The sequence below is a fragment of the Vicia villosa genome, linkage group LG6, assembly GCF_029867415.1.
Source record: "Vicia villosa cultivar HV-30 ecotype Madison, WI linkage group LG6, Vvil1.0, whole genome shotgun sequence".
NCBI lineage: Eukaryota > Viridiplantae > Streptophyta > Magnoliopsida > Fabales > Fabaceae > Vicia > Vicia villosa.
The window spans coordinates 24429100-24442620 of NC_081185.1; the positions used below are offsets into that span (position 1 = coordinate 24429100).

General features: G+C 35.1%; 2 protein-coding genes across 2 annotated transcripts; one reads left to right on the top strand and one right to left on the bottom strand.

Moving 5' to 3' along the window:
- Positions 1 to 293: 293 nt before the first annotated feature.
- Positions 294 to 2802, bottom strand: LOC131609020 (heat shock cognate 70 kDa protein 2-like). Its single transcript, XM_058880642.1, has 2 exons — positions 2367 to 2802; positions 294 to 2222 (listed from the first exon to the last, which is right to left on the bottom strand). Exons 1-2 carry the CDS (start codon positions 2578 to 2580, stop codon positions 493 to 495), a joined length of 1944 nt encoding a protein of 647 aa, XP_058736625.1. The 5' UTR covers positions 2581 to 2802; the 3' UTR covers positions 294 to 492.
- A 7122-nt stretch (positions 2803 to 9924) lies between these two features.
- On the top strand, positions 9925 to 12530 carry LOC131611348 (uncharacterized). The gene is made up of 2 exons (XM_058883388.1): positions 9925 to 10048; positions 10251 to 12530. Exon 2 carries the CDS (start codon positions 10992 to 10994, stop codon positions 11877 to 11879), a length of 888 nt encoding a protein of 295 aa, XP_058739371.1. The 5' UTR covers positions 9925 to 10048; positions 10251 to 10991; the 3' UTR covers positions 11880 to 12530.
- The last annotated feature ends 991 nt before the right edge of the window (positions 12531 to 13521 follow it).

Below are 13521 nucleotides of genomic sequence, written 5' to 3' on the forward strand. Positions count from 1 at the left end.
ACATTTTGTTATCACCATAATACTCTTTTGCTTATTACATTTCTTTCTTTCTTTTTTTAAATAGCTACCAAATATAACTTCATTTTTTATTCGTTTGTAATTCATTATTCATCTTAAGATTTAAACTACCCGTGCGTCCGCACGGGTCTTCTACTAGTTTTCATTAGAAAATAATACAAACCACACCTAAGAAATTATATCTAAGTATTCTCCAATAAAAATACCATCCAATATAATAAATCAAAAAGAACAAATTTAGTAAAAGTTTAACGATTAAAAATTAAAGGATCGAGTTGGCCAGTAAAATTTCTTCCTTCGGATTTAAAATATAATTCATACAAATAACTTATCATCCCAATTATAATTGAGATAAACAATTCAAGATTTGACAAAAACACAACACCTATATTCAACATAACATCCCATTATCAGAAAGGAAATCCCTAAAACACTGACCAATTAATTAAAACAAAAGTACCTAAACAAACAAACTTAATCCACTTCTTCAATCTTAGGACCAGCACCACCGGCAGCTGGAGGAACTTCATCATCATCCCCACCCATGTCAGGAGCAGCTCCACCTTGATACATCTTAGCAATTATCGGATTGCAAAGGCTTTCAAGTTCCTTCATCTTATCTTCAAACTCATCTGCCTCTGCCAATTGGTTATTATCCAACCAAGTAATGGAAGCATCAATTGCATCTTCAATCTTTTTCTTGTCATCAGGTGTAAGCTTTGAAGCAATCTTCTCATCCTTAATTGTGTTCCTCATGTTGTAAGCATAGTTTTCCAAAGCATTCTTTGCATCAACCTTCTTCTTGTGTTCCTCGTCTTCTGCTTTGTATTTCTCTGCTTCCTCAACCATCTTCTCAATCTCCTCCTTTGAGAGCCTACCTTTGTCGTTTGTAATAGTGATTTTGTTCTTCTGTCCTGTTGTTTTGTCCTCCGCAGAGACATTCAAGATACCATTGGCATCAATGTCGAAACAGACAGTGATCTGAGGAACACCACGGGGAGCAGGAGGAATGCCGGAAAGCTCGAATTTACCCAACAAGTTGTTGTCTTTTGTTCTTGCTCTCTCACCTTCATACACTTGGATCAAGACACCAGGTTGGTTGTCAGAGTAAGTAGAGAAAACTTGCTCCTTCTTGGTTGGGATTGTTGTGTTCCTTGGAATCAATACAGTCATGACACCTCCTGCAGTCTCCAAACCTTGAGACAATGGGGTGACATCCAAAAGCAACAAATCTTGAACCTTCTCATTTCCTTCACCACTCAATATAGCAGCTTGGACAGCAGCTCCATAAGCAACAGCCTCATCAGGGTTGATGCTCTTGCAAAGCTCCTTCCCATTGAAGAAGTCCTGCAACAACTGCTGAACTTTAGGAATCCTAGTGGAACCACCAACAAGAACAACATCATGAACAGTGCTCTTGTCCATCTTAGCATCCCTCAAACACTTCTCCACAGGCTCCATACACTTCCTGAATAAATCCATGTTAAGTTCCTCAAACCTAGCACGGGTAATTGTAGTGTAAAAATCAACACCCTCATACAAAGAATCAATCTCAATAGTTGTCTGAGCAGTTGATGAGAGAGTTCTCTTCGCTCTCTCACAAGCAGTTCTCAACCTCCTCAACGCCCTAGGGTTACCACTAATATCCTTCTTATTCTTCCTCTTAAACTCTTGAACAAAATGATTAACTAATCTGTTATCAAAATCTTCACCACCAAGATGAGTATCACCAGCAGTGGCCTTAACTTCAAAAATACCCTCTTCAATAGTAAGAAGAGACACATCAAAAGTACCACCTCCCAAATCAAAAATCAACACATTCTTCTCACCAACACTTGTAGCCTTCTTGTCAAGCCCATAAGCAATAGCCGCCGCAGTAGGCTCATTGATTATCCTCAAAACATTCAAACCAGCAATGGCACCAGCATCCTTTGTAGCTTGACGCTGGGAGTCATTGAAGTAAGCAGGAACGGTAACAACAGCATTCTTCACAGTAGAACCAAGATAAGCCTCAGCAATCTCCCGCATCTTAATGAGCACCATAGAGGAAATTTCCTCAGCAGCAAATTGCTTCTCCTCGCCTTTATAGTTAACCACAATCATAGGCTTTTCACCAGGACCAGCAATAACCTTGAATGGCCAAAGCTTCATATCACTCTGAACAGAAGCATCAGAAACTCTCCTTCCAATCAAACGTTTCGCATCTGTTAAAGCAAACAAATCCAAAATCACCAACTAGCATACTAACGATTAAAATTCATAAAACAAAATTATATGTTTTTTCACTAAATTTTTTAAAATAAATATATTTATATGAAAATCACGCATGCAAAAGTTAGAGATCTGACCGAAGACGGTGTTAATTGGATTCATGGCAACCTGATTCTTAGCAGCATCACCGATCAACCTTTCACTATCTGTAAAAGCAACATAAGACGGCGTCGTACGGTTTCCTTGATCATTGGCAATGATCTCAACCCTATCGTGCTGCCATACTCCAACGCAGGAGTATGTTGTGCCGAGATCGATTCCGATCGCTGGACCTTCTCCTTTTCCGGCCATCGTCGAACAGATTTTTGAACAATAGAGTTTGGTGTAGTCTGTTAGGGTTTCGAAGTTATAATTTGTGAATGAGTTTTTGTAGAATGGGAGTGTTTGATTTGATTTTTATACAGGAATTTAGGGTTCTGGAATGTTCCTTATGTTACGTTGGAATGGGATATTTGTCACAATTGAATGTTTTAGGTTTTGGAAGTTTAGAACATTTGAGTGATTTTGGTGAAATTGAATGATGTGAGAATATGGTTGATGTTAAATGACCTATAAATGTGTTAGAATTGTGTTAAAACATGTAAAGTGGTGCTATTTTGGTATTATAAACGTTTTGGTGCGATTGGGTTGGAATTGGGAGAAGAGGAATGCCAAAATCGCACAGCATTTTTCTGTTTCTGGTGCGGAGCGCTAGGCGAGTGGATCAATTCGTCGGGCGAGTGTGCGCCTACACGTCTCGCCGGGCGAGTGTAGCGGGAGAGGGAGTGGCAAGCTACTGCCACAGAGCGCCGGGAGAATGTGCCCAGTTTTGCAAAATTGTGATTTTCGTATCTTTTAAACCGTGGGTCCGTTTTAAGCGCCATTTTGAGCGTTGTAAAGCTAATGAAATATTTTATATGATAAAATGATGAGACGGGCTGTAGCTTGATTTTGTTTTAAAAATCCCAATTTAATTTATTATGGTGAGTTATACATTGTGTGCATAGATTGATAAATGTGTCAATGTGGTGATAATATGATTGTGATATTGATGTGATATTGAGTGTGATTATGTATGATTTGATTATTGAATGATGCTGAGACATGAACATACTGAGTTCGGAGTTGATATCGGTGAGTTATGTTGAGATGAATTTGTTCATCGTATCAGTGATGATGGTGAGTATGTTATATGTTGTGCATGCATTCATAATCATTTTTGGTGGCTAAATCCCGACGACATTTGGATCAGTGGAGGCATAATTCCCATTGTGTGGAATTAGTGCTGGCAGGGCCGTATCCCGGTGATGGTTGGATCGGTTAAATGGGTTAATCCCATGATGATTGGTACCAAATGTATAGAGTCGTTGCATTGCATATGTGTTGTTATAACATGATTGGAAGATTTCCAGTGTTATTTCATGGTGATGTGGTTGATTGTATTTTATGTTGTTGGTGAATATTTTCTGAAAATCTAAATCTGTTGCAGTTGGGTGAGTAATATGCTTATGACATTTTGTCGTTACAAACTTATAATATAGTTTAACTGTGATATGTCTCACCTTTACTATTGATCATTTTTCAGATTAAGGAGTAGCGGCATTTATGCTTGGTGAGGATAGCTTATAGGCTAGTCCATTAGTTTTCGCGTCACTGTCATGCTCTGATCTTGTAACACTGGGGAACGCTTGTTTTAGAGTTGATTGTTATACTCTTATTTTATTGGTTTTCGGATTATGTTTAATTGGTTGTGAATCGGTGATTTGATATTGATAATTGAGGGTTATGTTATTCAGTTTCTAGATTTCTTTTCCGCTGTGTTGAACATGGTTTACTGAATGATGTTATTTTGTTCCTCAAAAGGCATGACAATCGATTTGATATTTTGTTTCTTTTGAAATTGTGACATCCTTGTGCATGTTTACTCTGAATTTTATATTATATTCCGCGGGGGTTTAGAAGGGTGTTACACTCTGCGCTACAATTCTCGTTGTTCTTCTCCACTAGATTTCTACAATCATATCAAAAATCACTTCCTTGAAAGAGGATTCTTCGTCTAGCTTTGTCATAAAAAAGGGGGAGATTGTAAGAACAAGATTTAATTCAACATATGGCCTTTAGTTTTGAGTATAACAATACATTGTTTCTTAGAGAAGAATTTTGTATCCTAATGGTTTATGTTTAGTGGGTAGCTTTTGCTTACAGATTCTGACTCTGATAGAATGACATGTGACGTCATCAGTTTCTGGAATCAACGCACTTTAACTCTAAAGAGATAACAAAGTGCGGTCACAAAGAATAGTCAAGATTTGGAATGCTCTTTGACAACGCTTCTGATAGAATGCTCATCAAATGGCTTCTTACTCTGACTCTAATAAAGAGCTTCTAAAGATTCTCAAGCTCTGACATTTGGCACAAGTTTTGAAGACCAATTTCTGAAGGTTCTGTAGACAAGGTTCTGGAGAACAAATTCTGAAGACAAGGTTTTGAAGACTTTATTAAAGGTTTTGATCCTTATAAACATACTTCAACAACATGCATTCTGAAGCCTCTAAAGATTAGAAGATAAGATCAAAAAGGTTTTACGTTATTGAATAGTAATGGTACAGATCAAATATTCCTTCCAATATGTGATTTTGTAACTCAAGGACAGTACATTGGTACAATTTTGTCTACCACTCTCACTGACCGTTATGCAAGAATACAACTAAGAAATGTGTAATTCCATCATTACTGTTTGATGGATCTTTTCATGCCTATATATAGAAGACTTGGAAGAATGGAAATGAAGAATTTGTTTTTCACAAGACTCTTTTAATAAGAACTTTTGAATATGTTGAAACTGTGTTTGCTTGAAAAGTTGTAAAGCTAGGAACTTTTGTTCATATCTTGCTCTTAACACTGTTATGTTATTTCATTGTATTTCATTTTATGTAATCTGGTTATCAAGAAGCATCTTTTCAAACACACCTTTGTAATTCAACTTGTGAGTTGATATTGTTCCTTGAGAGACTAGGGTATAGTCATTAGTCTCAAGAAGACATTGATAATAGGTCTTTGTATGTAATCAGTTTGGTTATAGTGAATTAAGTCCTTGTGAAAAGGAAAAATCACTTTGACGGGTAGACTGGAGGTAGTTTCATTAATAGCGAACCAGGATAAAAATATTGTGTCATTATTTTTATTCCTTGTTCTTTGCTTGCTTGTCTTGGTTGAAGAAAAAGTTTTTATTCTTAAAACCCAATTCAACCCCCCCTTTCTTGTGTTTCCTTTACCTTCACTTTAAATTTTGGTGGATCCATAAATCGGCCTCTTCCTAACCCTAATCCAGAACTCAAATCCCAGATCCCTTGAACTAAGCCAAATGTAACACCCTTCTAAACCCCGTGGCAATTATTAAGATAATTAGAGTAAAACATATAATAGAGGGTGTCACAATTAATTTAAACCAAACATGTGTCAATTGTCATGCCTTATTAGAAACGGTTCATCAATTAAACCATATCATGTTTAACACAGTGGAAAGTATACATCACCAAATTAAAGTAATGGAATAAAACCAAAACCACTAAAATAAAGTACATAACTCAAACTCTAACTAAATCGTTCCCCAGTGTTACACTATTAGAGCATGACTGACACGACATCAAACTACTGGATGAACTCTATAAGCTATCCTCACCAATCAATAGGCCGCTACTCCTCAATCTGAAAATATCAACATGTAAGGGTGAGTCTCATTCGAAATTAATAAGTATTATACATTCATCAGCAGTAAAACATCATACAATTATTATTCACCCAATTATAACATGTATTTCAAATACCCAACAGTTAATCAAATAATCATGCCAACCAAACACATCACTGAACATAATATGCAATCCATCCAGTCATACTATATCATTATGCACATGAGTGAGCTGAATCTATGCATGTGGTACCATACATGGGCTAAACCCATCCAACTGATCTATTCATCATCAAGATACAGTCCAACCGGCACAAATTCCACACAATGGGAATTATGCCCACCATTTGATCCACAACATCACCGGGATCCATCACCAAAATGCGTATGAATAAATGCACACATATGACATATTTACAACATCACCGATTCGATGAATAACATCGTCTCACATAACTCAACATAGTTATCACCAACAAGTATGTACATTTATCATGCATCATTCAAAACAAATCAATCATCATCGTACGATCAAAATAATCACCACATGTTCATGTTATACACACATTATCAACATTATAATCATGTTGTCATAACATCACCACTGGACCAAAATGAACAATGTCATCACTAATAACTCACCAAAAGCAACACCGAAGGATATATTCGGTTTCAACACCATCCACAATTATATAACACATAATCATATCAACATGTATTCAATTCTAGCATCATCATTATTCAATTATATCACATATGTCCATGTCAAAACACCACCCAATCACAATGAATTCGAAGTGGTTACATCACCATAACAACACATTGTTACATTCACACATATATGTATACAATGCTACAATCCATCAATTAAATTAAATCAACATTTAAAATAAAATAGGGCTACTGCCCATTTCAACAATTCATCATATAAAGCTCTTAATCAGCTTCGCAACGCCCAAAACGGCACCTAAATCGGACAAACAGTTTAAAAGATACGAATGTTAGAAAATAATTATTTTTCAAAAACGAACAGCGGTAACCGGTTACACCCATTTCAGTAACCGGTTACTGCATCTCAAGTAACCCATAGTTCTGTTTTTAACAGCGGTAACCGGTTACACCCATTTCAGTAACCGATTACTGCCTCCCAGACAGCTCAATAACGCCAAATCAACAGTGGCAACCGGTTACACCTATCTCAGTAACTGGTTACTTCGTACCAGTAACCCCAAAATCCATTTTGACAGCAATTCAGCTTCTTTATTAATCCAATTTTGTACCATTACGATATTACATCAAAACAACACCAAATTACATGTTATAACACTACTCTAACATGCTTCAAATATCAATCAACCAGACATGAACATTATCATCCAATTCCATTAAATTCACATAAAAGTTATGAGATTACTCAAAAACCTAACAACCCTAAAACCCAACACATACAATTGAATCAAATAACAATCCTAATCCATTCTATTACCCTTGATTTCATAATAATTACTAACCCGATGAGTCCCCCCTTACCTTAGAGTTGAATCTTCGAAGGTCCTCTTCTTCCTCGTCTTCTCCTCTTTCACGTATCTCTCTGTTCTCCAACTTTTCTCTTTTTCTCCTAATTTCCCTTTTTCACAATTCCTTTATTTTATGAAAACATAACATAATTTAGTAATGGGCACAACAACTTAACACCCCCTCATTACTAAATACCACACTTGGCCCAAAGACCAATATTCCATAATTCCTCAAATTAGTTCAACGAAAATACTAAATAATTCTAAATAATAATTTAATTTCCGATTAAATTAAAATTAGAAAATATGGGGCGTTACAACTCTCCCCACTAAAAGAGTTTTCGTCCTCGAAAACATACTTCAAGTGAAAAGTTCCGGATATGAGTCCTTCATCTGACTCTCCAGTTCCCAAGTAACATTTCCCTAGTCGATCCTCAAAATTCATCTGACATAACCAACCGAAAGCATGTCTCACACATTCAAATTTCAGCTCTTACGTCGCATTTGACCATCCAAGAGTGTACCACTCGTTATATCTCCAAAAGGTTAACAACAATAGAACATTGAGGTACAACTCATACAATGCGTCCAATAACTGAATAATATAATTACATAACCATGGTATGACCACACCTGATCAACACTGGAGTAATGCATTCCATCTACCGAGCGTACCAACCTTAAATATACTTTCCCTTCTGAGCGATAAAATAATACTTACACTTTTCACTAACTGCTTCCTTCAAGAAATTCAATAATCATATTCCTATACCATTGAATTTCAACTATCTGACTCCTCTCAAGTCACACCACCAATTATCCAACCCGTTACATTCTGCTTTCGCTGCACTACTCTGGTTACTCGTTACAACCATCATTACCAATTAGATTTCTGAGTTTTACCCAGTTCCGACTCTCTTTACTCATTCGTTTAAAATCTTCATTTGCCATACATGGTACTTATTTTCATCTACTAAAACCTAATAAAGAGAAATCTAGCTACTCATTGTGATATGAAGAGTACGTAAAATTCAATGAAGAAATATGTCTTTAATGGATCCAAAACTCTAAAGTTCCTTGTTGTAGAACTCTTTGCAGTCAAATTCTATTATGGATTTCAGAACCCTTCTAAAAGTACCTATTTTTTATATTTAAATAGCCAAAAACGTGTCTGACCCGCATACCATCGCGACCACAATAGGCAATATCACGATCGCGATACTTTTCCATTGCGAATGCTACAAAGGCATCGTGTTGCAAGAAATCCAGGGGCCAAAATTTCCTTTTTGCTTGCCTTTTCTTCTTATTTTTCTAAGTCCATAATTTATTTTCTTTTGACCATTCTTCTCATTTCTTCATCATTTTAGCTCATCTTTTGCTTGAAATTTTAATGGTTCTATAAAAAATACTTGCAAATATTATGCAATGATAAAGTGTCATCATTAAGACAGTCATTCTTCTCCTTTCTTCTTTCGAAGAATCTACTAGATGAAACTTATTCTTCTCTATATTATTTTCTTGATGAGGTTTCTCCATTGGATGTTGAATCCTCTGAAGATCGTTCAATCACCGAGATTATTCTTTCGAAAGAGATTACTATAGTTGGTTTTTCTTCTTCACATGAGTTCTTTGATGAAGTTGTTCGAGATTATTTTAGATTTGACCTCATGCTTTCATTCTTTAATAGTTGAATAGACTCTTTCAATTTCTCGACGATTTCTTCCTTCTGAAAATCATAAATTTTCTCTTCCTCAATTTAAGGATTGGTCCAGGTTTCCGATTCCAATTCTTAGATCTTAGATATTTGTTAGTTACGAAGGGTCTAACATTATTTCCAAAATTTCCAAGGGTTGAAGAACATCTTCAAAAGAAGCATTCATCTTCTTCGCTTCGAGTGTTCACTCCCTCTTATTCGATGTTCGGAGAAATTCCATAAATTATTTTAAGAGTATTTCACATTTCTTTTGCGAAATTACAATTAAAATTAAGAACACTCATCCAATCCAAAGCATATACGAAATAAAAAAAAACAAAACAAATGACTCTCTTATTCACATATATAAAAAAACATTGAACTCTCTCCAATGCAAAGGATCCAACTATTAACATGTCTATTACACAAACCTTAATTATTATTAAATGATTAACAATAATATTATTAATTAATGACCTGAAGACAATTTCTCCCGCCATGAATTATTTCTAGATGATGATGATGATCTACTAAATCAAATGAACCAATAACAATGTTACTTCCTTTCCAAATAATTCCATTAGTCAAAACAAAAATCATACAAGAAAATTAAAACATGACTCAATAAAAGTCATAATTAAAATTCTCTAAGAAACAAGAAGCATTATATGAAACTTTCCCACATGGAATCATTGTCCCTCCTAATTTGTCAGCTAGTAAAACACCAACAAGTGTCAACTTGAGTTATGGGAGAAAAATCTTCCCCACCTACATGAAAGATTTTATTCAAATATTTACCTTTCTAATAAACTTCCTCTATACTATCCAATTATACTTGAGGAGGAATAATAAGATTCTTATTATACCAGATACAAAGAGGTCTCTTCCGACTTAATCAGATATTTTAGATTAGAATTCAATTTTATCAGAGTTTGAGTTCGAACTCAGTGTTAAATACGGTTAACCAGAACTCTTGAGTTCGAACTCAGTTCTGTACGCGGAGTAGTATATTATGTCAAATTTTATTTTTTATGATAGATGTAATGACATATATTGACATGTCATTTTCCGTTTCTTTCAGATCCCATGTGAGTCTCTCTTGAAGGACGAGACCCTCCAACCATAAGCCAGACAAGTTCATTGTTCACACACTCTCTCACTTCAATTCTATAGTTATATTCTTGCTCATGGTTTTTTAGCACTACCACAAAGTGGTTTTCACTCAGAGAATTTTTCATGCTTTCTCTTTTCAATGGTGTTTTTGAAAAATGTTGCAATGATGAGACAAATCCACAAGGAGGTGCCTAATCTCAAGTGGGGTTAAAGGCTAAAGCTAAAGTTTCAAGCTTATGATTTGCAAGTGTTGCTTTCAAGAGAGAAAAAAGGAGCTTTTTTTGGTTGGCCCCTGGTGTTTTTGTGAAGCTTTTACAATTTGCTCACAAGGTGTTTGTTTTTATGTCTGAGAAGTGTTGGTTTACATTGAAATTGAATTTTAGTCAAAGGGAATATCCAGATTTGCTTGCTTGAGTTCAAAATCTTTGCTTAAAGGGTTTGGATTAAGTCAATTCTCAAGTAAGCTTTTTCATTTACTCTTTGAATATGTGTCATTCTCTTTGTTGAAATTTGGTTGTAATTTTTCTTTCATTAGTCAATTTGGTATAACTAGATTAGATGTTAAGAAAGTTGTGTTTTAAATCTCTGATTCTTACGGAAAGGGCGGCCTGGTAATCCGGAGTTCGGACGAGAAGTATGTAACGTCTGACAAAAGATTGTTTCGGTTAGATTCGAGTTTTGATTTTTTAAGTTTGATTTGAGAGCAAAGATGAAATCTTTGAGTAGTGTAGGACTTGGTCTTAGTATTGTTTTTGGTTGTCTTTTATTGGCTTTAGTAGCTGAAGTTTACTACTTGTTATGGTGGAAGAAAAAGATAATTCATAGAGAGATTGAAAATGACTATGGAAATGGAAACCCTTTGAAAGAGATTTTCTACATGTTTTGTTGGAAAAGGCCATCATCATCAAGTTCTATGAGGCACACAGGTTTTACTCCACCAGAGCTTTGTTCTTCAATGAGAACTAATGGCAATTTTGTCCATGACCCTCAAGTACAAACTAGCAAAGAGTTTCTATTCAAGCCCTACGGCGAAGATTCCGTCGAAGCAGAGTACATGATGCAACACCATCTTCACGGCGACAACGTTTTAGGTCATCCGCGAATTTTGTTCACGATAGTTGAAGAATCGAAAGAGGATTTGGAATCTGAAGATAGTAAATCTAGATGTGAAAACAAAAATGGAAAGGATTCAAGAAGCTTAGGGGATTTGTTAGATGTGGAAACACCATATTTGACACCTATTTCATCTCCACATTTTTTCACTCCTACTTTCACTCCTAACATCAATATAAGTCCCTATAATCAACACGGATTCAACCCTCTTTTCGAGTCAACAACCGATGCAGAGTTCAATAGATTAAAGTCATCTCCTCCTCCGAAATTCAAGTTCTTACAAGAAGCAGAAGAGAAGCTTAGAAGAAAAATGCAAGACAACAATGACAACAACAACAAGGGTTTAAGCGGAAACGAAGTTGATGATTCTCTCATTACAATAGTCATTGACAAGAGTTACGAAAGAGAGGTTAATCATAATCATCAATCTCATCTACAGCAGCACCATTCAAGTACATCACAGGTACTTCCCTTAGCCTCTTGACACATTCATCTCTCAACCGAAATTGATTCTCCTACAGCCGTTGCACAGTGCTGTAGTCGTAGAGACGGATAGATTTAGCGAGGGAAAATTCTAGCTAACCCCCGAAGTTCTGTCGATTAAAAGAGTCTGTTTAATTTTTTTTTCTTCCTTAGTTAATCTTCCTAATTACATTCTGAACAATTCCACTTTTTTTATAAGTTTGGAATTTGTTTTTGAATGCAGCTGTAGTTAAATCTGCCAGATGATGTACTCAAATGTTTCAAAAAAAATGGGACAATGAATGTTTATTAAAACTTCCATGCTTACCAATATTTTTGCTTCTTATTACTAGTGTATCTGACATGACAGTGTCATAAATGATAAAAAATTTAGTGATGAGAAAGATGGTCCTACTCTTGTATGCATATGTCTGAAGGACATTGAAGGGTATTTATTGTTTCATTTTCTTCTTTTTACATGGCTGTGAATGAGACATAGTTTGAATCAACTTTGTCTAATGTCATGTTTTGTTTCAAAAATGTAATTCAATCGCATCAAAATTGAACAGTCTGGATTCACAATAATGTGAACACTAGCATGGAGAGATATCTTGAATCAACAAGTTGACATAACATTGTCTCATGTTATGTTTTTTTTTGGCTTCTTTGTGTGACCTGGATTTCTTCTAGATGTAATTAACTCTCATTGTCAACATAATTTCAAACATCTAATTTTAATTTGACGGCTCATTCTGATTTGACAAAATGAGGTCTAAACAATTAAAAGGGTATATGTTGTGAAATCATTAGACCAAAAATAATAATAATCGCACATGTGTAGAATAAATACAAAATTAAATGAAACCAATCAATTTCCTTTTATGTTGTCATGTTTTAGACTCTAAACTTGCGGTGTAAAACAATTTTTGCACTATGATCAAAACATGTGATGGAGATCAAAGAAGAGTTTTTTTTGTTTTGTTTTTGTTTGTTTTATTTCAAGGAAACTAAATGGTAAATTCATATACTAAGTGATTTGATGCTAGACTCGTTTATCCAGATAACACACACAGTAAGTTCCGGCAGATGGTGGATATTTTGTGTTTGGTGATTATTTGAGACAAAAGAAAATATTTTAGGTTAAAAGAGTGTGCACATGTATTTGATGTTTATCTCCTCATTCATAAGTCCATCCTAGAATTTATGAACCTAGATCCTTTTATAGTAAGATAGGTGTCTAGTGAGACGCATTGTTGTTTCATTTGTTCTGCAATTTAACCATTTTTCTTCAATCACTCACATGATTAGGTGTTTTCTTAGGGTGTGCTTGGTAGAGGTGAAATAGAAGAGAGAGAGGTTGAAGAGAGAGAGATAGGAGAGAAGACTCATACTTCTCTTGTTTGGTTGTGAAGAGAATGAGGGAAGAGAGAAATAAAACATGTGGACCCACTGTTTTTAGAGTCTTCTCATATATGAGAAGAAATAGACTAGAGATGCACAATATTTACGTTATTCCAATTATATCCTCCATAAATAGTGCTCATATAATATAATATTATATTTATTTTTTTATTTTTTATTTTATTTAAGGATAGTTTTTTCATTTAAAAATAATCATATTACTCTCTCTCTCTTCTATTTCTCTTATCTTTCTCTTCTACCAA

What these genes read in the sequence shown, in the direction of transcription:
- LOC131609020 (XM_058880642.1), bottom strand. Translation starts at nt 2,580, where the DNA reads ATGGCCGGAAAAGGAGAAGGTCCAGCGATCGGAATCGATCTCGGCACA. An exon ending in TCCAATTAACACCGTCTTCG is followed by an intron (nt 2,223 to 2,366) that starts GTCAGATCTCTA and finishes TTGCTTTAACAG; the next exon opens with ATGCGAAACGTTTGATTGGA.
- LOC131611348 (XM_058883388.1), top strand. Translation starts at nt 10,992, where the DNA reads ATGAAATCTTTGAGTAGTGTAGGACTTGGTCTTAGTATTGTTTTTGGT.